The sequence below is a fragment of the Podarcis pityusensis genome, assembly GCF_964106645.2.
Source record: "Podarcis pityusensis genome assembly, chromosome: 3".
Lineage (NCBI taxonomy): Eukaryota > Metazoa > Chordata > Lepidosauria > Squamata > Lacertidae > Podarcis > Podarcis pityusensis.
The window spans coordinates 21,334,687-21,359,714 of NC_138026.1; the positions used below are offsets into that span (position 1 = coordinate 21,334,687).

General features: G+C 42.4%; 2 protein-coding genes across 2 annotated transcripts in view; one reads left to right on the top strand and one right to left on the bottom strand.

The window, feature by feature from the left end:
* Positions 1-25,028, bottom strand: part of MCPH1 (microcephalin 1) — a 116,107-nt gene that overhangs the window by 32,909 nt on the left and 58,170 nt on the right. The window lies entirely within an intron of this gene.
* The window catches only part of ANGPT2 (angiopoietin 2), a 49,360-nt gene continuing 29,229 nt past the window's right edge, over positions 4,898-25,028 (top strand). The window contains exon 1 of the mRNA XM_080999200.1: positions 4,898-5,649. Coding sequence (XP_080855326.1) covers positions 5,359-5,649 — 291 coding nt within the window. The 5' untranslated portion in view covers positions 4,898-5,358. The remainder of the gene's footprint in view (positions 5,650-25,028) is intronic.

Below are 25,028 nucleotides of genomic sequence, written 5' to 3' on the forward strand. Positions count from 1 at the left end.
CAAAACTTTCCCGACACCGTGCTTCGCAAGACGAAAAAAATCGCAAGACGACAAAACTCGCGGAACGAATTAATTTCGTCTTGCAAGGCACCACTGTGTTTGAAAAGTTGATTAGAAAATGTTTAATAAACCAGACTGGCAGTTGGTATTTGGTGAGCCAACATGACAGTGATGTGGGATTGAGGACTGGAGTGATAGTTCTGTGATATTATGGCAGTGGAAAAAGCTGTACTGTAGCTTTTGAATAAGTGTGATTGTGTGTGTGTGTCAACTGGAGTCAAACAGTTCCCAAGACTAGCACAGATCTATTGCAAAAGAGCTGCAGAACAAAATCCTGGATGAACTTTGGAATTTTTTATTCAGCACTGGTGCCAACTTCATAATAGCAACAAATTTTAGATAAAATTAAGTTAAAATAGCTGAACAATAGCATGGAGGAGTAAAAAGGCAATAGGATTAAGGCAATGACAAATGTGGTTTCTGCAAAGACAGTAAGGGGGATTTTCCTCCATATATAGTGGAGATGTCAGGAGGCAAGATGTTACTGGAAGATGGTGTGGTCAGTGCTAAATGAAATGCTTAAAACAAGATTGATTAGTAAACCATTACTACATCCTTTGAATTGTGTGGAGAAAGAAGATTAAAGAACAGTTGGCCGCAGGTATTTTAGAAAACTTTTTGCGGAGTTAGTATATTGGCATAGCAGAACTTGCTGGGGCCTTTCCTTTACCAATAATTGCTTTCACAAGTTAAAATTTTAACTGTGCTACTCATCAAGCACAGCACTATGTATGGGGTTTATAAAGAATAAGCAGCAAAGTATCAAGAGAAAGATAGACAGGATTGCAGGTCTGATTGTGCTTTTGGCCTCAAAGCTCTCCAGCTCTGGCCCAGCCATACCACAAAATGTGCTAGCTATGTAGGTATGCCACAGGTTGGCCACACATGCCCCAGACTCAGTAGATCTTGGGCACTTGCTAAATAAATTCCATTTATCTTTCCTTGCACCAACTAAAATGCAACAAAATAGTAGGCAAGCTTAGGAGTTCTCCAGGCTGGATGTTGAGCGAAACTGCAGAGGTGGTAGTGAAGGCACGACGGTTATGCAATTGCTCTGGCATGTATAGAAACCAGAATTATGCCCATGTTATATTAAGATCATGATGTGGGTCTATCAATGGCATACCAGTTTGGGAGCTTAAGTCATATGTGACTCAGAAAATCCAAAATAGCCACATGGCTGAGGGAAGGATCCATCCAAGACCATGGAGAATATGGCCAAGAATCTCCCCATGGGCCTCACTGTTCTTACCCTAATGACATCCTGTGGTAAAAATCGCAGGATACATTCCTGGACATTATGGGAGATTCCAACCATTACCCCCTCCCTCAGGGATCTAATAATGACACTGATGAGAAAAGGGGCATTCTGTGGACACCAGGAGGAGGAAGCCAATGTGTAATTGGGCTGACACATCCACAAAAAATATTCTTCACCACAAACTTCAACACACTTGGCCAAGCAAAACATGACCATGCTCAATAAAGAATGCTCACCTACTCAAGAGGACCTCTTATTGGGAGAATAATAATTTTAGGATTCCCACAGGATGGGGTAATTTTTACAGGGCGTGTTTAGACAAGCTTGCATCCAGTACAGAAGAACACATGGGAAGTAACTGCAAACTTCCCTTGGCATCTCTCACTGTTTTGCCAGCTTGTTGGAATATGTAGATGCCTATGGATCTGCCTCAGAAAGCTGCCTTATGTCAGGTCCAGTCCAGTATTGCCTGATCCGACTTGCAGCAGATCTCAGGCACACCTCTCTCCTATCGTTGACTGCGAGGTCCTCTTTTACATGGCATTTCTGGGGAATGAACCAGGGATCTTGCACGGGGGTTGGCAAAGTTTTTGTGGCTTGGGCTGGTTCACGGTCCCGCAGACGCTGCGGTGGACCGGAGTGTGTGTGCACACACACATGCACAAACGCTATTTCCGGCGCTCCTTCTGGCACGGAGGAGGCGTGATTAGCTTCCCATTGGCTGCAGGAGCTTCCCACAGCCAATGGGAAGCCGGCCAGCGTCATAGAAGGCGGTCCCCGTTCTACTCCGCACAGGTTTAGCGCAGTGCACGGGAGCCAACCGAGCGGGCGGTGGGGATCCATGGGCCGGTTAAACGACCCCCATGGGCCGCTTGTGGCCCATGGGCCTTAGGTTGCCCACCCCTGATCTTGCACATGCAACACCTTTGCTTCTCCATGAAGCTATGGTCCCACCCTCACTTGTTAAAGCAGTATCAGGTCCAAACGGCATGTGATACTTATCATGCAGTTTGCCCTTGGATGATTGCTTTTTCTTTCACAAATGTGCTCCAGAGAACCCTCTAGAGCAGTTTTTTTTTGGGGAGCGCGGGAGGAAAGATGAAGGGAAACAGGAAATCCCATTGCTCAAGCAGACTTCTGTTGTGTAAGCAGACAGACATCACTGGATGCCCTCCACACTCTTGGCCTGCTCTTTCTTTTATTTCTTGTGCTTCTTTAAATACACTGTAATTATAATTTGTGCGAAATTCTCTTGCATTTGACTCTGGAAACGTCTAATGAGTACTGGCTAATTCACCCTGACTACCTCAGATAGGAATTCCCAGGCCTGTGCAGGTCTACTCAAAAGTAACTCTCACTGGATTTGACTGGCTTACGTTCAAGCAAGTACACAAATGGTTGTTTCCCCTGGTACAGCAGACTTAGGGAGCAACATAAACCAAAGATTCGCTGGAATGGTGTTAGGATCCAATAGATCTCTGGCTCAGCTGCCAATACCTGGTGCAGCCAGGCTCTGCTGGCATAAGTCCCACACCCTGGCTCAGCCAGAGAGATACACCTCCCGCCCAGCTCAACCAGGGCTGAGCCCCCTAAGCTGAGACTGGTGTAAGCCCTGGGAGAGGGACGCAGGTGGTGCTGTGGGTTAAACCATATAGCCTAGGGCTTGCTGATCAGAAGGTCAGCGGTTCGAATCCCCGTGACAGGGTGAGCTCCCATTGCTCAGTCCCAGCTCCTGCCAACCTAGCGGTTCAAAAGCACATCAAAGTGCAAGTAGATACATAGGTACCGCTCCGGCGGGAAGGTAAACGGTGTTTCCGTGCGCTGCTCTAGTTCACCAGAAGCTGCTTAGTCATGCTGGCCACATGACCCGGAAGCTGTAAGCCTGCTCCCTCGGCCAGTAAAGCGAGATGAGCACCGCAACCCCAGAGTCGGTCATGACTGGACCTAATGGTCAGGGGTCCCTTTACCTTTAAGCCCGGGGGGTGGGGAAGGATGCTCTGGAAGATGGGTGGAAGTGAGGCTGGGCAGGGGTGGTGAAGTAAATATGCTGGATCCTAACTTCATTCAGTTCAGTCACATGACCTGGTAACTCAGAGGTTACCCAGAGGTCTATGCTTGCAAAAAACGGTGGTGCATGCCAAACTTTTAAAGACTCCCCCCCACCCTGGTCAGGCTTAGGTGAGCTCAGGAGGCAGTAGCCCTGCTTCTGAACAGATAAATTATGCCATTTTAATTTAAGGCAGCAGAAGGTCTGCCGGCTTCCTATACTTAGGACACTAATACTGGTATGTGAGTGAAAGTAATTCCTTTCTAATTTTAGTATGCCACACACACACACTTTTATAAATGGGAGAAACTTACCTATTTGCTCTCAACAGACAGCTGGGAGAAAAAGAAACTCCTATTCCCCAAGCCATACAGCCAGGAAAAATGTACATAAATAATAACATAAAAATACAATCAATTTATTTTTATCAAACAAAATAGTGCTCCTTCCAATTGTCCTGAGACTACACAGAAAGAGGGAAGGGAAACTTAAGAAGCGGGGGGATGGGACAAGAACAATAAGCAGCTTCAGGTGGTGCCAGGGGTTGCATTAAAGTGACGTTGGGGGTCAGATGGGATGCAACTTGGCCACTTGTGCTTTAGTACAAGTGAGGGAGTGGAAAGAAGCATAGCTGGCATGCAGAACATCTGGGTCATTTGAGGATACATTGACAGGTATCTGAAAAACACGGTACTCTAGCACTGAAATGAGATGTAAGTATAGATAACATGTGCTTCCTAAGCAAACTTCTGGTTTGAAGTTGGAATTGTGGGGAACATATCATCATTTAGGTAAGGAAGCAGCGAAAATATCATGGGTTTCATGTACTCCCTTATCCTTCATATGCACTCATTTCTTGTTTCACAGAAACCACAGGGTGCCAGGCTGCCCAAATTGGGACAAACTACAGTGTGACCAAACTACAGTTTGTATCCAAACTGGGAATACACTTGAAATCATGGGTGCTGATTGTAGCTTGTGCACACCATAGTTTGCTGGATTTGGATGTCACGGCAAACTATGGTTTGCACTCGCCCGAAAAGAAATTAACAGAATGCAGTGGGAGGTGGGAGCATATTAGCACATAGTTTATTCATGATGGCTGACCAGAGCCAACACATATTCAATGTCTTGCTTCTATGGTCCCAAACCAATTTCCAGCATTCTGTATTGCCTAAGAGATAATCCGAGGTTTCTTACTACTCTGGGCTAAATATTCACTCAAGTGTTTCCAGCAGTATCGAAGTCTGCTTTTGTTTGGAAATAAGATTTCCATTTGCACAAAATGCTAAGCAAACCATACAATGTTGACTTTAAGATTAAACTCAAAAGGGACTTTTCGCATCTCCCCAGCAGGAAGCAAAGGAATGCCTGTGACTGTGTTTGTAAATTTTAAAGTATTAAAAGTAACAGATACAGCCTCAGTTTTTTAAAAAAACAAGCTCACAACACAGAGATTTTCAGAGAGAATGAGACATCCTGGAGACCCTCGATAGGGGAGGTGCTTAGGAAATTCATGAGTCTCCTTTAGCTGATCCATTTTTGCCCCTGGAGAGGCTTCCTGCAGGACGCTAAATGCATAAAACAGCATGCTCTAAACAGTCATGCTGCCTCACTACGCAACCCTCACCAGGAAGATAACGGATATACAAGAAAGAGGAATGTTACTAGCTGCACATGTTTGAGTCCTCTTCTCAATCTAGCTGAAGGAAAGGACACTGAATAATTTGGAACAGCAGATGATTATATCCTTTTCAAAAAGAAAAACGCAGAATCTGAAAATGGACCACAGAGCCAGCAGCAGCTGAGACAGATCTGCCTGACAACTTTTTAACCAAGCTTGGGACTCAACAAGAAACTGGGACTCAACTCCCACCCCACCCCCCCGCCAGATTCGCACATGTCAGTGGGGCACTGACTGCTGGAAGACGCTATCTAGATAACCTTCGCTCTTTAACAGCGTTTGATCTTCTGATTTACAAAGGAGAAAATGTGGCGGCATGTTTGCTTTATTCTGAGCTGCAATCTCGCTCTCGTTCTGGGATTCAACTCCTTTAGGAAAAACATAGAGACCCTGGGCAAAAAGCAGTACCAAGTCCAGCATGGCTTGTGCAGCTACACTTTCCTATTGCCTGAAACAGAAAATTGCCGTTCTTCTTCTTCTACCTCCTATGTTTCCAATGCAGTGCAGAGGGATGCACCTTTAGATTATGATGATTCCGTACAAAGGCTCCAACTTCTTGAAAACATCCTGGAGAACAACACACAGTGGCTAATGAAGGTAAAAAAAAAACCTGTATTATTTCTATCCTACATGCGGGTTCTTGCAGCAGCACAATTTGCTGATTTGTTGTTTTCCCTTTTGACGAGTGAGTACATTGAGTTGCGGAACATTTCATTCACTTGCTCTTGACAAACAACTTTGTCGAAAACATTTAGTACGACTGCATGCTATTTACAGCCATGTGAAAAATCCAGCGTGAGGAATTTTGTTTCCTGAACTAGAGCAACGGGCTAACTGATTTATTTGTTCTAAAATATTGCACCATGTTTTTCAGGGAGGAAAAAAAAAGAAGCTTTCAAACCTGTATGCTATGAACAGCTAGAAACAGCTTCTTTGTTTCTATCCATATTATATTTTCAGAATGACATGCGGCGGGTGCAAGCTCACATGCACGCAACTGTCAGATATGCAGGGTTTCATACGTGGAATTTACTTCCAGTTAAATTTGCTTAGCACTGCAGGCAATAGTTAGCATTATTAAGGTCTGATTCACACCATGAAAAAATAGCAGGAAGCCCAATTTTACACTGTGTGTACCCATAGCCTAGCGTATAATGTGCAAGGAGGGATCATTCTTGTGTAGAGGCTGTGAAGAATCAAAGTTAATTGTGGCTTCCTACAGTGTGCACGTATGATTTAAAATGAGATATGCTTGAGTCCCAAAGATTTGAATGGGACTTTGGCAACGGTATTCTTGAACAACAGCTCTGTGGACTGGCGCAGAATGTATCTGTGAATATTATTTTAATCATTTTGAATGTCTTAAGTTACTGACTTTGATACAGGGATTCAATTTTGTGTGTGAAATAACGTTACTTTGGGTGGCGTCTGGATTAACTATTGTTTTGTTCTAAAAGTCTCTGTGTAATTCCTGCACCACTAGACTATGATGGATTAATATGTGATAATTGGTTAGTTACAAACAAATGGACTTGTGAACAAGCATCCTACATTGAAAAAGCTAACAAAATCACTTTCTAGACTATCGAACAGTTTATCTAGACTGTATGACAGTTCAATCTATTCATGTTTACTCTGAAGTTGAGATTTACTTCAAAGTAAGTGTGCAAAGGATGGCATCATAGACAAACTGAATAGATAGTGCAGCTTAACTGCATGATATCCTTGCAAAGTCACATGATACAAGACATGTCTTCTGAGGATGAAATACATGCGCTGAAAACCTAAGCCTGCTGATTCAGAGGTAAGGTCCCATTAAGTTCAGTTAGATTAATTCTCTAGGGTTCTTGCTAAGGACTGAAGCTTTAAAGGATCTCATTTAATATCTCAGTATATTCATTAGAGAAGGCTGCAAATACTTAGAGTACACCTCACTAATGCAGCATCACAAAAAATTAAAATCAATATAGGCCCTGTTTGAAGCTTTTAATCAAACATGTACTATGAGCTGTTATTGCAGACTAATGTGTCCCACACCTTCCTATGATAAGAAGCAGATAAGATTATAAAGTAACACTGAACAGTTATGTGAGAGAATTTAAAACTGCATTTAATAATCTAAAATATGCTTTGGGGAAGGTTGTTTAAATAGCTGTGTATCTAGCAGAACGATCCTAGGTATGTCCTTTCAAAAGTATGTCTGTCCTATTGAGTTAAATGAGACCTTACTTCCCGATAGATGGGCTACAATCTTATACAGATTATTTTAGAGCAAATCCCATTGAACATCATGAGTGTTACTTCTGAGTAGGCATTGGTAAGATTGAACTTCAAGCTGCAAAATGTTTACCATAAACGTCATGCCACCATTCATATAGACAGGTAGGTAGGTAGGTAGACGGATAGAAAATGGGTTTCAGAACCCAACTTATGTCCATTGTTTTTATATTTACTTAAATAACAACACTGAATTACAAAAAAGTTTACTTTCCACACCCCCACCCTTTTACTTTAAGTAAAAAACTAAAATAACTAGGAGAGTCAGGATCAATTGCAAGACTGCCACAACACATTTCTCAGGTCAGCAATTTTATTTATTGCTTTTTCCTATAAATCTCTGGGAATTTCTTTATGACAAGCACATTCAGCAAAGTCATTAAAACCAGGTACTTACTTTTGGAGGTCAGTCAATTCATTTAAAAAACAAATAAACATTCTATTTCTACATTTTATCAACTGACAATGCAATTGTGCAGAAGTAAGGTCCGTTGGGTTAAACGAAACCCTAACTTTCTATTGGATGACATTGGTTTTGTGTTTGGCTTGTCATTCCTTTAACATAGGGCACTTAGGCTATCTTACCCTTATTATCCTCAAGCAACTTAGGTCCCAAACTGTTTTCCTAATGAAACCTAGTAAATAAGAATAACATGAAGAAAAATCCATAGGGATCATTCCAATTCATTATTTATAAACTCTTTTACTTATGCTAAGGCAAATTAATGTACATAACACATGGATGCCCTCGAATGCCACTTTGTAACCATTTCAACCGGTTCTGGAAAATCTGACAAATTTAATTTTCCCTTTTTTCTTTAGTGAGCCTTTCTAAACCCTAGGAACCACTTATTTTTGAAGGGTGCTTGAAATAACACTGCCAGCATAAAAATCTTTCTAGCACCAGTTATGCACAAAATCTTTGTTTCAAATGCATTCTACATCCTCACACAGTATCACATTTCCCACCTTCAATCAGTCATCAAAAGGAAATGTTATCTTTCTGAATGGACACCAAACTGTCTGAATGGAAGAGAGTGGAAATCGCTGTGGATGCCTCACAATCACAATAGGAAGCTGGAAGGTGTCAGAGTTGCTGTGCATTCCGGAAACTAACAGAAAACCAAGGCCAGTGTTTCAGACGTTCCTAGAAAACCACAACCACCATGGAAGGGCTTGCAGTTAAAATGAGATTACTATTATTAGCACACCACCTTATCTTCCAATATCTTTTAAAACCCCTTTTCTAAAAATACCAATTTGTCTGACGTCTGAGCAAAACTAATATCTGGCATACCAAAAGAACAGGCTAATTTCATACAATATGTTCCAGCAAATCACAATTCAAGAGGAAGTATAATCCTATAATGCATATAAGATTCTGCACCACAATAGTCCTTTGAAGTCTGCCACAACCCCGGAATTTTCCATTTTTATTTAAGTCTTCCCAGTATTGCAGGAGAAAAACAAAGCCTGCTTGAGTTTGTTATAGGCTAAACAATCTATTACATTCCCTTGTAATCAATTTCTAAAATACTTGATAATATAATGTTGTTTCCAAGAAACAACTATTGCTATTGTTAGTCTACAGTTGCAGTAGGTTCAAGATATGGAAAAATGAGGCTTTTACCCTGGTGTGGTTTGCAAACAGGTACAGCCATTAATTTGATTCACAGCTGCTTCACAGAAATAGCCTAACATATCAGATGAAGGGGTTGACAGATCTGATGGTCGTGTAGTTACATTATTACAGCTAGGAATGTTGACAAATGAGATGTGCTGCCCTCTCAAGAGAGGCATGAAATAGTTAAAGGTTATCTGTGATGGAGAATAAACTAACTTTCCGCTAGCTGTTCTGAAAGGACCGTGCAAACCAACTGTGGAGATGCCCACAAAATAATGGCTAAAGAAATCTTTGCACACTCTCTCACACAAACTTTATTCCATGTACATAAGCTTACATATATACACTCAAACTGGCCAAATGCTGGCAAATATGCCTCTACTTCCCCAAACCCTACACCAGTGGTGTCCAAACATTTTTCAAAGAGGGCCAGATTTGATGAAGTGAAGGGCCGTGAGGGCCGACCAAACGGCTGACTAAAGTTGTTAACTACAGTGTGGTTGAGCTTTTTTAGGATTGAAGTTGTTGAGGTTTTTTTTTTAGGGTTTAAGTTGTTAAGGTTTAGGATTTTACCCCAGGAAATTAACTGCCACAGGGGCCGGATTGAACCAACCAACAGGCTGAATTAGGCCCCCAAAACAGACTTTGGACATGCCTTCCCTGACTGACACTTAGCTGTGCAGATTCACATTCTCTTCTGTAGGCCCGTTTCCCTCCTCATTCATGTCTGTTATACAGAGGAACCTTTGCCCCTCGCCCAGGCTCTTGCCATTTCCTCTCCCTAACATCTCAGCATAACGTGTATTACAATAATATTGCTTTCCATGCCGTTATTATATCCTCTGCTGAACATCATTGATAGGGAGCATGTAATTAAAAGCCACGGGATGCATTTGTAGTATTCAAGGGAGGTGTTGGTGTTGCTAGGGAACCTGTTTATTTATCGGCATGGAAGGCACAGCAGCTGCTTGTCAGTTAGTGCAGGGCCTTGTAATCAAAGGAGTGCGCAGGATGAGACTGGCATAATGGTTGCTGACGATGCAAAGGTAAATGAAGGGTCTGTATGGGCTGCCTTGCTGGAAATGCTCTCCTCTGTAGTTTTGACGGGAGAGAAGCATTTGGGAGATCTCTCACAGGGAGAGCAACCTAGCCTATTCACAACCTTGGTTTCATATTCCACAAAGTATCTCTCCTACCCTGAGTGGTGAAAGTGGCTTTCTGAAGGAGGGCTAGCAATGGATCAATTAAATACCACTTACATCTTATCAGGCAATAGTCAGGCAATAGTTAGCACATTTCGCATGAACAGTGCCATGCTTGGCTAGCCCACGTCCAGACATGCTGGCTTGCCTTAACTATCTCTGCATTCAGTGGACCAGGAACCCAATCGTGTGGAAGCCTTCACATATATCTGCAAGCTTTCTTGCTGCAGACTTTCATGCCAAATGCGCAGACAGCAGGGGACAGGACAAGTCAGCATGCTTGATGTCAGGGGTGGGACTAGCTGGCATAGCCCTGATCACAATTTGATCAGTGAGCGGGGAATAGAGAATTCAGCTATTTGCAGAGACTGTTGTCTTCTGTAAGATTTCAGAAGCCAGGTCCCCCCGGAAGCTTTAAAATGCACCCCCCTGTCCATAGCAAATGCAAACGCCGTAGCAAATGCAATTGACCTGTGCCAGCTTTTGTTTATAATCATTCTGGCATCTAGGACAAAGTGCCTTTAAGCATGAATAGAGTTCCTTCCACTCCAAGATCTTGTTCTCTGGAGGCCTTAGGTATTACAACACCCTACGGAACCTGTGTCAAATACTTAAAGGATTTACTACTCCCTTTCCATCAAAGAGCCTTTATGCTCGCGAGATTAAATGCTTTCCCTTCTGCAGTAACTAAAGGCAGATTCTCACACACTCCATATCAAGCCCGTTTGTGTGCCTGCAACCAAGAAGTACCAGATTCAATGGAACACATTCTCTTAGATTGCCCTTAACATAGCAGACCTTGCCAACTGATGCTGAGTAAAATGTTGGACCTCTGGCCCACAACCCAGAGGAGAAATCAAATGAGGTTTCTCCTGGCAGATCGGGACAAAGATACCACTGCTCTAGTAGCTTCCTTTTTAGCCACAATTTTGCCTGAAAGGGTTCCCAACGAACCATCCCTTCGGGAAATAGACCCTATACCCCTTGACAGCTTCAACCTTGTCCTTTAATTATCCCAGTGATCTGAAACGTTTTATATTGTGATGCCAATAAAGGTACTTGACTTGACTAGAGTTCCTTCCGCCTAAAGGAAGTTTAAGAAAAGAAAAATCTAAGGACAATATTCATTTTTGCCCCTGTCTGAAAGGTGGCTTGGGATGTGATGGACAGGCAGTTGTTTGACTAATGCATATGAAGCTCTGGTTCCGCAATGAGACAGCTGGTTCATCTGCATGACTTCTGGGAGATCAACACAGCTGTATGCAAGGTCACCAAATGCACACTGCCACACAGCCCAGGTCATCTCCTTGGTTCTTTTACAGGTGACGCTGTGTGCAGCCACACAGCATGCATTTGGGATGCAAAGCACAGGGTATAGGAGTGCCCTACACAAATGTGCAATCATCATTCCCCAGCTACCCGGCAGTCTAGACCAGGACCACTATGCTGAATCTCTAACGGGCTCGTCTCCTGGTGTTCCTGAATGCCAAAGGCCTTGTTCCTGTTTAGAGATGCTCGCTAAACAGTTGAGAAAATGGACAGCAACAAGCTCACTTGAGAAAGCTGGCAGGCTGGTTATGTCCACTCTTAAATCAGGGAGCATGACCCATGACTCCTGCAGATCTCCAGAAGACGTTCATTCACTCACACACTTGTACTATTGCTGTCAGGTGACATCAAAATGCAGTAATAAGCAAGGCTGCTACCAGAGGCACCAGCTTGCAAGGGCGATGGGAGGGGGGTGATGTCACACACATGGTGTCTGGATGCTGGGAGGAGCTAGGGACAGAACCAAACCTGGTGGCCACGCAGCTTCAACACCCATTGGCTCATCCTCCACCTCCTCTTGGTGCCATCACTGGCAGGAGACTGCTTCAACCCAAGGAGCTGGCCACTGGAGCTGTGCCACAATTGGCTCTGTACTTTTGGGGCATGGGGGGGGGGCCCTACTCCTGAAATATAGACAAACCCAAAAGGACTCAGCCCCCAGGAGCTGATGCCCCTGGCTGCACACTCATTCTTGGCTACATGGAATATCTGGAAATAATTCTCCATGCTCAGAGTAACAGGCAGCCAGCTGGGGAGGAACTTCAGTTCAATGGTAGAGTAGATGCTTCACTGTCTCACATTTAATCACTGGCACTTCCCAGTAAAGAATCTCAGATCACAGGGCTGGGAAAGACCTTGGAGAGGGCACTGCTAGTTAAACCAGACATAGTGAGCTAGATAGACAATTGCTCTGACTCAGTTATCAGGCATGTTCATCTGCGTTCAGCATTTGACTGGCTTCCCTGCCATACTTTGAACAGTTCTGTTCAAAAGCACAGAACTGAGAACAAGCACAACCTCTGGCAAACTTTTCATTCCCCTGTTCCTTTGCACATGGAAGGTGAGCTTATTTATTACAATTATTGATGGAACTGCCATTCAGACAGATGGATCAATTGCAACATCTCACTCAGTTGCGCTCCACGAAGGAGCTCCTGTGACAAAACCTAAAATGACTGGACCAAAGTTCAACACACCCTATTTTAGATCACAAAATAGACCTCTGGGCTTGTCCAGCTTTGTGGGAAAACATTCTTTTTTTCAAAAAGTATTTTAGTTAAGTTGTGCAAGAGCTTCTAGTTAAAACGGCTGCATACAAAAATTCCAAAGAACTGATGTGTACAGCAGAAGGCCCTTTTTATAAAAAGCAGTTTTAGCCTGGAATATATATTATTATTATTTTTTTTACTTTAAGCTCTTTTTATAATGTCCATTGGCCAGTTTGCTTCCTGAGTGGAATAGGCTCACTTAACTGGGCAAACTTTAGATGCTTTGAAAAAACTGATGTAAATAAATCACTGACCTTTTCAAATCCTTTAATAGTCTAATGGAGAAAATACATACCATACTATGCAGCTATTACACTGTTACAGTACAGCTGTTAATATCATTTTTAGTGTTAACATAATTTTGAGATCTTTGAGATGTGAGGAGACCCCACAGGCCAATCCGTTGTGCGTTAAGCTCCACACTACCATAAAATTTATTAGCTATGAGACAAAATAGTTCCAGTGGTTTTTATTTCAAATCATTGTTTGGTGTGCAAGAATGAGAGATAGCATAACAGAATTCAACAGCAGGTAGAAGTGACCTGTTTCAAGTAGCACCATAGAGGCGGGAGAAATAGATGAAGGCAGGAATTGGTGTACAAATAATTTGGTGAGATTTGGAATTATTCTAGTGGGTGGAGGCTTCCTTCAGGGAGCAAAATTTATTTCTATTTATGTACTGTTTTCAAGTTATTACTATCTTTTTTATATATAATTTTTTCTTAAAATGACTTCCCTTCCTCTCTTTCCATGGTTCATTTTGCATATCATAAATCCCTGCATCTTTTACATAAACTAAACCATTCACTATTCCATTATTACATCCATCAAAATTTATTTACACTGTTGAATTTATCTTAAGGCTGCCAACATTTTCAAGTGTACACAATTCCCCTCCCCCCATATATTCAATAAACATTTTCCAACCTTTTCTAAATGTATGTTCTTCTTGTTTCTATATGTTAAGTCTGCAAGCTGCACATATTCCGTCAGCTCAAGTTGCCATTCTTCTTTAGTTGGGACCTCACTCGTTTTCCATTTTTGGACTAACAAAACATGGGCCGCAGTAGTGGCATACATAAATAATCGTTTTTGACACCTGGGAATTTCATTCTGGATTATCCCCAACAGAAATGATTCTGGTTTTTTTGTTTTTTTTTTTTTTGGGAAAGTACTTTTAAACACTTTTTTCAATTCATTATGGATTATTTCCCAATACTCTTTTACGCCTTTACAGGTCCATCACATATGAAAGAACGTTCCCTCTACCTCTTTGCATCTCCAGCACTTATCTGATTCAGTCTTATATATCTTAGCAAGCCTAACTTAGCAAGTTATTACTATCCATTTATTATTTCTATCCCATCTTTCTGTCAAGGAGCCTGCTTCCCATTTCATCCTTATAAAGAGCTCTGTGAAGTAGATTAGGCTGAGTGATGGTGACTGAACAAAGTCACCCTGAGAGCCTCATGACTCAGTGGAGATTTGAACCCTGGTTTCCCAGGTCCTAGTCCAATACACCCAAATGTCATCTGGATGCTGTGTCAGACAGCAAGATGTCAGCAACACTGCTTCCCCCTGTCTACCAATAATCCTCCACGGTGATGCAAAACCATTAGTGATTATTTTTATTCAATCTTCCTTTGAGCTGGTCTCCGGCCCACAGTTAAAGAAAGTACTGTTGTCTCTAGCTGACAGTACCACCAAATGCCACCAACCACATATAGTTTTCAATAGCACGAAAATGTTCAGCTTTGATTCATGCCATCACAAGTTGTGTGGATGGCGATTTTGACCTTAGAAACCTCTCTCTATCTATACAAAGAGGGTATCTAGGTGATTCATTACACAATATATGAGTCTCTGAGCTGCACAGCAAGGTACACATTCTTAAGATATGGGCGTATAAAAACTTAGCAAAATCTGGTAGAAGATGACCAAGCGAAGAAGAGGTAAAAAAATTCCAGAACAGATACATAATGCATAAGAAAGCCTGTGGAAAACATTTGCTCTCTTAAAAAATACTTCAGTTCATTGGTACATATCCCTTATCTTGAGAGTTTCTTGACTCTACCTAGTTTCTGTTGAATTGGCCACACAACCAGAGATTTTGAGAAGCAAATGGTCCAATGCAACAAGCATCTACAGAGCAAATAAGGCTCTAGGAGGAAGCACCAAGGTTATGCCACTGCGTGAATTGGGCTATTTCCCCCGCATTGCCAAGGATGCTTCACTGTCTGACATCGTGCAAATGTGTCATATAGAATTGGACAGAGAAAATGCATGGAGGTGGTATCAAAGATGACCCGGATTTGGATAATCAGAACATACTGAGGGAGCTTGGTGGTGGGGATCTTACTCCCATGGCATCCTAACATTCTTACACTAATTAGTAACCTTCCTACCTAACTGTAAATAAACTTTAAACTGGACAATATTGTTATTTTGGGGTTTCAATAAGTTGATAATGCATGGTGTTAAAGATGGCCTTAAGTACTTTGTTGCAGTGACTCCATATGATCATATAGGACAAGACAATGTGTACAAAGTCTGGTTTTATTGTACAGGGTGATTCATAATGAAGCATACAGTACTTCATTATGAATTACCCTGTATTACATATCTAACATATATTAATTTTATATATTCTGCTTGGTCTGTGTGGCTTCAGATGCCATTGGAAATGACTGGGTGGAGGCTTTGAAGCTTGCATTTATTAGGGAAGGAAGTATATTTTTCAACAGCCAGATCCACTTATTCCCTTATTAGATTGAATCCTATCAGACCTCTGCCCCATTTCTTTTTAAATTATTTATTGCCTAGAAACTGTAGATTTTGGTCTGACTTGTTTCTTGAAGTTACAGCAGGTTAGCCAGATGGAAAGGTTTCCAAGAAAAAAGAAACAAAGAAACAGCAGGGTGGGGGGTAGAACATCACTTGTCTAAGTCAACCTCTAAGTAATAATCATTTTAGCTCCAAGTGAGGTGTACTTTCTGCAAGACTTGAATGCAACAAGTAGGTTCTCATGACATATTGAATTTATACTCTTACGATATGTGCTTGGACAGAATATATTACTATTCTAAAGTAAGCTATTATCAATTCTGTTCTTAAATTTGATTATCGGGCAGAATAAATCCAAGAAGCTGGGAACATATAGGACTGGTTCGCACCGAACTGTCTCTGCCTTTGCAAGTTGCTCCAATCTTCTCTAGCAAAAATGTTTCTTATTCAATAGCAGATGTGCATTCACAGTAGAAAACACTGCAGATATTTGAGAAACGTTTGTCCACCTGTTGTGTAACAACCTCTGTGAATATTTAAGAAAGGTCAATATGAACTTTTGGAAGAATAGTTTGGTAGCTTCTGAAATGCTGTGCTCAGGGGGCAGCAGGCAGAAAGAGATTTATATTCTTTCAAAGCGTGTTATTTTGAGAGCAATTTCCTTCAAGTGCAATACTGTTTAAGTTGGGTCTAATGCTTGGCTACCAGTAAATAGGTACCCTTAGGAAGCTAAAACACAAGCAGCATGCTTGGGAAATCAAAGCAGTCCCTTTATTGCTGTGTAAAAACAGGCACAAAAGCCAAACCAACTAAGCTGCTTTCCACAAAAACAGGCAGCAGCAGAATGCGAGGCATTTCACAGTCAGGGGCTGGAGGCATATAAAATTATCTCTGAAGGCAATTTATATCCTGTGATGCATAAATAGAAGGGGGCTCAACTCGCCAATTAGGCATTGTGGCTTGGATACAAAGATCCCTGTGCATGAGCAGAAAGGATTTCTGCACAACTCACATTCTTTACTAAACCTTCTCCCTAATTTTCTCCTATATGCACCCACAAAACCACCCCAGAAGCTCTAATGTTGAAGGTGATGCGAAATGGGGATCTGAGGCTGAGGAATGTGACCTTCCCACGTGCCTAAGAAAATGCTTTTTGCTGTTCTTTCTACATTACACATGATGGAGAGCAGCAAATGGTCACAGCTTCCTAATAATAATAATAATAATAATAATAATAATAATACCTTGCCCGTCTGACTGGGTTGCCACTTTGGTTGGCTTCCAACATATATTAAACATAATAAAACACTGCACATTCAAAAGCTTCCCTATACAGGGCTGCCTTCAGATGTCTTCTAAAGATGACAGAATTACTCATCCCCTTGGCATCAGATGGGAAGCTGTTCCGCTGACCTGGTCAGTAACCTTACAGTCTATGTGTGAGTTTCCCCTTTATTCTGTTTTACATTGAGCATAGCGAACCTTAAGCTCTGCCCAGATGGAATCTCTCAATGCTTCTTAATGGTGAAACTGAGCTGAATGAAATCAATTTTACATGGAAAAATAAACCAGTGACATAGCCATGATGATGGTTGACAAAGTCTATTAGGGAATTGAAAATTCAACAGCTTTCTGACTTGTTGCACGTACTATGTGCCCGCCATTTTCTTAATACCAGTGCTGTCCTGTCCCTGTCCCTTTAAAGTTCAGTATTATTAGAATTTCAGTTGTTCTGAAGAGGCTGGGGATGGTGTGTGGTGTCTCTCCGCCACTCGCCATGAACATTTCTCAGGTACTCTGCAGCCTCCCTTGGCACCACATGCTTTCTGATCTGAAAAAGGCCTATGAGACAAGTTTACCTCATAACGGGCTTTTAATTGAGGCCCAGGAACCTGGGAAAGCCACAGAGTACGGATCACTGGTGAGGTGATTTGGAGAATGAGAAGAAGGATGCTCCTAAACATCCCTTAAAGCTAGAGGTAAAGGTACCCCTCCCCTTCATGGATCACTGCCTTGCCGTGGCGAAGGGGCTTGAAAAACTCAGAGAAGCTATGAGCTATGCCGTGCAGGGCTACCCAAGATGGACAGGTCATAGTGGAGAGTTTTGACCAAACGTGATCCACCTGGAGCAGGAACCGGCAAGCCACTCCAGTATCCCTGCCAAGAAAACTCCATGGACAAAGACAACAGGCATATAAAAGTTATGACGCTGGAAGATGAGCCCCTCAGGTCGGAAGGTGTCCAACATGCTACTGAGGAAGAGCAGAGGACAAGTACAAGTAGATCCAGAGCTGATGAAGTGGCTGGGCCAAAGCCGAAAGGACGCTCAGTTGCGGATATGCCTGGAAGCGAAAGGAAAGTCCAATGCTGTAAAGAAAAATATTGCATAGGAACCTGGAATGTAAGAACCATGAACCTTGGTAAGTTGGATGTGGTCAAAGATGAGATGGCAAGAATAAATATTGACATCCTGGGCATCAGTGAACTAAAATGGACGGGAATGGGCGAATTCAGTTCGGATGACCATCGTATCTACTACTGTGGGCAAGAATCCCGTAAAAGAAATGGAGTGGCTCTCATAGTCAACAAAAGAGTGGCGAAAGCTGTACTGGGATGCAATCTCAAAAATGATAGAATGATCTCGATACGAATCCAAGGCAGACCTTTTAACATCACAGTAATCCAAGTTTATGCACCAACCACTGGTGCTGAAGAAACTGAAATTGACCAGTTCTATGAAGACTTACAACACCTTCTAGAAATGACACCAAAGAAGGATGTTCTTCTCATTATAGGGGATTGGAATGCTAAAGTAGGGAGTCAAGAGATAAAAGGAACAACTGGCAAGTTTGGCCTTGGAGTTCAAAACGAAGCAGGGCAAAGGCTAATAGAGTTCTGCCAAGAGAACAAGCTGGTCATCACAAACACTCTTTTCCAACAACACAAGAGACGACTCTACACATGGACATCACCAGATGGGCAGCATCAAAATCAGATTGATTATATTCTCTGCAGGCAAAGATGGAGAAGCTCTATACAGTCAGCAAAAACAAGACCTGGAGCTGACTGTGGCTCAGATCATCAGCTTCTTATAGCAAAATTCAAGCTTAAACTGAAGAAAGTAGGAAAAACCACTGGGCCGGTAAGATACAATCTAAATCAAATCCCTTATGAATACACAGCGGAAGTGAGGAACAGGTTTAAGGATTTAGATTTGGTGGACAGAGTGCCTGAAGAACCATGGATGGAGGCTCGTAACATTATACAGGAGGCAGCAACTAAAACCATCCCAATGAAAAGGAAATGCAAGAAAGCAAAGTGGCTGTCCAACGAGGCCTTACAAATAGCGGGGGAGAGAAGGCAAGCAAAATGCGAGGGAGATAGTAAAAGATACAGGCGATTGAATGCAGATTTCCAAAAAATAGCAAGGAGAGATAAGAAGGCCTTCTTAAACGAGCAATGCAAAGAAATATAGGAAAACAATAGAATGGGAAAAACCAGAGATCTGTTCAAGAAAATTGGAGATATGAAAGGAACATTTGGTACAAAGATTACCATAATAAAAGACAAAAGTGGAAAGGACCTAACAGAAGCAGAAGACATCAAGAAGAGGTGGCAAGAATACACAGAGGAATTATACCAGGAAGATATGGATGGGTCGTACACCCCAGGTAGTGTGGTTGCTGACCTTGAGCCAGACATCCTGGAGAGCGAAGTCAAATGGGCCTTAGAAAGCACTGCTAATAACAAGGCCAGTGGAAGTGATGATATTCCAGCTGAACGATTTAAAATTTTAAACGATGATGCTGTCAAGGTGCTACACTCAATATGTCAGCAAATTTGGAAAACTCAGCAGTGGCCAGAGGATTGGAGATCAGTCTACATCCCAATCCCAAAGAAGGGCAGTGCCAAAGAATGCTCCAACTACCGCACAATTGCACTCATTTCACACGCTAGCAAGGTTATGCTTAAAATTCTACAAGGCAGGCTTAAGCAGTATGTGGACCGAGAACTCCCCAAAGTGCAAGCTGGATTTCGAAGGAGCAGAGGAACCAGAGACCAAATTGCAAACATGCGCTGGATTATGGAGAAAGCTAGAGAGTTCCAGAAAGACATCTACTTCTGCTTCATTGACTATGCAAAAGCCTTTGACTGTGTCGACCACAGCAAACTATGGCAAGTTCTTAAAGAAATGGGAGTGCCTGATCACCTCATCTGTCTCCTGAGAAATCTCTATGTGGGACAAGAAGCTACAGTTAGAACTGGATATGGAACAACTGATTGGTTCAAAATTGGGAAAGGAGTACGACAAGGCTGTATATTGTCTCCCTGCTTATTTAACTTATATGCAGAATTCATCATGCGAAAGGCTGGACTGGATGAATCCCAAGCCGGAATTAAGATTGCCGGAAGAAATATCAACAACCTCAGATATGCAGATGACACAACCTTGATGGCAGAAAGTGAGGAGGAATTAAAGAACCTTTTAATGAGGGTGAAAGAGGAGAGCGCAAAATATGGTCTGAAGCTCAACATCAAAAAAACGAAGATCATGGCCACTGGGCCCATCACCTCCTGGCAAATAGAAGGGGAAGAAATGGAGGCAGTGAGAGATTTTACTTTTTTGGGCTCCATGATCACTGCAGATGGTGACAGTAGTCATGAAATTAAAAGACGCCTGCTCCTTGGGAGAAAGGCGATGGCAAACCTAGACAGCATCTTAAAAAGCAGAGACATCACCTTGCCAACAAAGGTCCGTATAGTTAAAGCTATGGTTTTCCCAGTAGTGATGTATGGAAGTGAGAGCTGGACCATAAAGAAGGCTGATCGCCGAAGAATTGATGCTTTTGAATTATGGTGCTGGAGGAGACTCTTGAGAGTCCCATGGACTGCAAGAAGATCAAACCTCTCCATTCTGAAGGAAATCAGCCCTGAGTGCTCACTGGAAGGACAAATCGTGAAGCTGAGGCTCCAATACTTTGGCCACCTCATGAGAAGAGAAGACTCCCTAGAAAAGACCCTGATGTTGGGAAAGATGGAGGGCACAAGGAGAAGGGGACGACAGAGGATGAGATGGTTGGACAGTGTTCTCGAAGCTACAAACATGAGCCTGACCAAACTGCGGGAGGCGGTGGAAGACAGGAGTGCCTGGCGTGCTCTGGTCCATGGGGTCACGAAGAGCCGGACACGACTAAACAACAACAAAGGTACCCCTAACCGTTAGGTCCAGTCGCGGATGACTCTGGGGTTGCACGCTCATCTTGCTCTATAGGCCGAGGGAGCCGGCATTTGTCCGCAGACAGTTTTTCCGGGTCATGTGGCCAGCATGACTAAGCCGCTTCTGGCAAACCAGAGCAGTGCACGGAAACACCATTTACCTTCCTACCAGAGCAGTACCTATTTATCTACTTGAACTTGACATGCTTTCAAACTGCTAGGTGGGCAGGAGCTGGGACCGAGCAAAGGACGCTCACCCAGTCGCGGGGATTCAAACTGCCGACCTTCCGATCGGCAAGCCCTAGGCTCTGTGGTTTAGACCATAGCACCACCCACGTGCCTTAAACATCCCTTAGGCACCTCAAAAGTAACACAGGCACAACAGAAAGCTTACATCCCTCCCTGGAGAATTGCACTGACATTTTGCTCTCACTGTTGCTAATTTTCAAATACGTTCTCCCTCCCGCATTAACTGATGGAGAAATGTCAAAAAATGCAGGATAATATTTTTTGGCACAACGCTAATACCCAAACTGGTTCAGTTATATGAGTAATTTAAGAAAAAGCAAATGCTGTAAAAAGTACAGTGTTCATTCCAACAGCAGGAAAAAGTGAAACATATACCAAGCTACTCTTTGATACGAGGAAAATTATTATGGATTATGGCATATTAGTATCCAAACCAAGGAATTCATCCTATATTCAGGCATTAACAGACTTCAGCTAGCTCCCAGGATTTTCTTACTAGGCATTCCATTAAGAGCTTGTGTAACCACAGTGAAATGGATGCTTGAAAACAGGAGCTGCTAAACTTCGTGGGCATGTTTGCAAACTGGAGAAGCCGTTGTGGGCACAACATACGGAAATGTGATATGCTGTGTCTGGCATATTGCATGTTAGGAACTGCCTAATTCTCACACACGTTTTGTTCCAAAGGCAGAACCTTAAAGAAATATTGCAAATGTTTGGAATGCTGTGAAATGATTAAAAGGTCATGATTTTTCACACAGATACTGTACCATACCCTGTTCTGCATCTAATGTTCTCGAAAGTCTCCAGTAATTGTTGTTAATTCTCCTTATTAATGATTTTATTGTTTTATTTTTATATTTTTGCACACAGTCTTGAGGTTTTTGTTTAACATTCAAGCGGTGTATAAATTTTATGAAATAACTAAATAAAGTAAGAAACAAACCCTGGAACAATAAATTTAAATGAACAAAACTGCAGAGCCAGCAGTTAAAACAACTGATAAAATAATGTAAAATAACAATAAATAAACAAATAAAAAATCAACAATAAACCCATGATAGGATGGATTTTGACTGGTGCATCAAAGATGGCAGACAAAACACACAGCAAACTTGCTGACAGAGAGGATTCCACAGTCTGGGTCTAACCACAGACCACCTGTTTGACCTCTGAAGGTACGGAGTGTAGTCAGAGAAAGGCCTTTGGTGAAGATGAGGATTGTTTGTTCAACTTCAAAAGTAAATCTCTTCTGTCCAGTGGGGCTTATTCCCTACTTAAGCGTCCCCAGGAATTTTTCATACTGAGTAGTGACGTCTACTATGCAGAGAGAAAGTGTATGTATGGGTAGATCCACAATTTCATAATGCATACAAGTACTGCCAAAACAAACTCTAAGGTCAATGGGTGCTTTCAAGAACCAATAAATAGCAAGTCCAAGTTACACTTTTCTAGCCTTCGGAATCACAGAATACCATCGCAAAGAAGAATTTTCAAATAACCAATCAAACATAGTTGAGACATATGGCTTCAAAGACGGTAGCTTTCCTTTCAATTTAGCACACAAATGGTTTTCATTAAGACGATCCCCTCTCTAGCGTTTTGGTTTCCATCTTTGTTTACTGTTGTAAGACTTATCACTTAAACTTTCTGGAAGGTATATGTCTGTGCTTATATACATGCCACACACATGTGGTTGTTGCCCTGAGCATTTCCAATCTATCCCAATGTCTGTCTAGCTAGTTTTCATTTAGTTACTTTCACCTTTTTCGTTTGTTGACAGGAAAAGGAGATAAGAGAGGCAAGCTTAGCTGGAGGTCTGGACTGACAGAGACGCTCTCAGCAGGCTGTATATAAAATTAATACTGTAGGCTTCTCAAGCATTCCCATCTGCATTCTCAAGAGGATTGTTTTTTCTTGACAAACAACAGAGGTCTACAGGGACTTCCTGCCCGAACTATAAAGGGCAGCAAACCAGTTTTAAATTGACTCTCTTCCAGCCTGGAGTTATGTACTTGTTAGGCTGCAAATTTCACAAGACTAAATTCTTGTTACTGGGAATCTATCTATCTATGTCAATAGATCCACGTATCTATCTAACACTAAGAGGACAGAAAACAAGAGACAGAAAATAAATAACAGGCTCTTGTGGAAAAAAAATGTGAATTGTGAAAGTATAATTCTTTTAATCTTAGGCTTTGCAGAAGAGAATCGGAAGGATTACAGGCAAGCTGATAGAGGGTGACATTTGCTTCAGGGGGAAAGGGAAGCCCTTAATGAAATCCATAAGCCTGGCTTCCAGTGCTTTTAGGAAAACCATGCCCTTCCCCAGCCGTCTAAAGCCAGTATCTAAAGAGGGTATCATAAACGATTTGTGGGCTGGGGACTCTTGTCAATAAAGCACTGGCATTAAATGACTTTAAAACGTTATATGAAATGAGAACACAGTTAAGCAGCAAGCTAAGAACCATATTTTTCTGTTCACGTGAAATAATAAATGGCAGCTGAATCCCCCCTCCACATTGCATGGGGACGTGGCCAAAGATAGTTGCTGAAACATGGTGTCCTCTTTCAAAGTCAACAAGCTACTGAAGCAAGAACCTCTGTGTTTAAGAATTCACCCTATGAACTTCAAACAGAATTCAGAAGGTTGAAGAATATACTTGTTGAAGCAGCTGGTAGATCAGACTGGATGCATATGATAACAGCGAGCAAATGCTGGAATCCCCACTGCAATGGGGCATAAAGCGAGGCCATTGAGAATGGCAGCCCCTCTCGGCCTATTCCTTTTAAACTAGACTTTTGCTATAAATGCAAGGCTTCGTTTTGAAATAAATCACATCACCAAGCTATGACTCTGTACATAGGAAGCCCTTTGATTTTCAGTGGGGCTCAACCTGGGCACTCTTCTCACATTACCTTAGTAACCCTGCACTTTTCCACACCACCTTCAAGGTCAGAAGCTTCTGAAGAAGTCCACAGTATCATTCATCCCATGCCATCGCTGCCCAGCTTCCTAGAACTGGGTGACTTTAGCATTAGGGGAAGACACTGTCTGCATGAACAGTATGCGCTCTGCCTCTGTGCTAAGGCCCCTTCTGAAAATCAAGTTATTCCATGTATCTCCTGCACAGTATCTCTCTGGGATTTGCGGACTTTAAAAAACCCAACACCGAGACAAGACCAATGATTACCCGAAAGGCTAGATTACAAATTAGTGACTGTGCATTGCCCTTTGCCAAGAATATATAATCTGCCAAGGCCCTTCTGACTGAAGACTTGACAAAAACAAGTTGGAGATGGCTGGTGGTGAGAAGATATCATTTGTTTTCTGATAAAGTGAAGACATGGAAAAATTTCCAGGTCACATGCACACCGCATATTTGGGCTTTCCCAAAAGAATCTTGGGAACTGTGGTTTGTTAAGGGTAATGGGAATTGTAGCTCTATGAGGCGTAGACGACAGTTCTCATGTTTTCTTAGGGGAAACCATGTGCTATAAATATAAGGGGCGGATGTGACTTCACTCTCACAGCAGGCCCTACCACATAAAGTTGTTGCAAAGCGAAAAAAAAGGAGTGGAACCATGTTCTCTGGGCTCTTTTGAGATAGGAATATAAAGATATACTGTATTTTTCGCACCATAGGGCGCACCTGACCATAGGGCGCACCTAGTTTTTAGAGGAGGAAAACACACAAAAAAATATTCTGAATCAAATGTTGCACTAAACTATTTAAAGCAGCAAAGCGGGCAGCTCCTGTCCATTTGCTGCTTTAAATCGAGCCTCAGAGGAGGGTAGGAAGGGGAACCATGGCTTATCTAAGTCCAGTCAATAATGCTGAGCCTGACTTATGGCCATCGAGATTAGCCTGGCCGTCTCAGTGGAAATCTGGGGAGGCTGGGGTGGACATTCCAGTGGTCAAAGTGTGGTTGTGTCTTCCTGCCCCGCATCTATTTCCTGCCCTCTTTCTCCCCTGCACCCCCGCACCCTGCTTCCAGGGAAGGAAGCGGAGCCATGGATCCTCT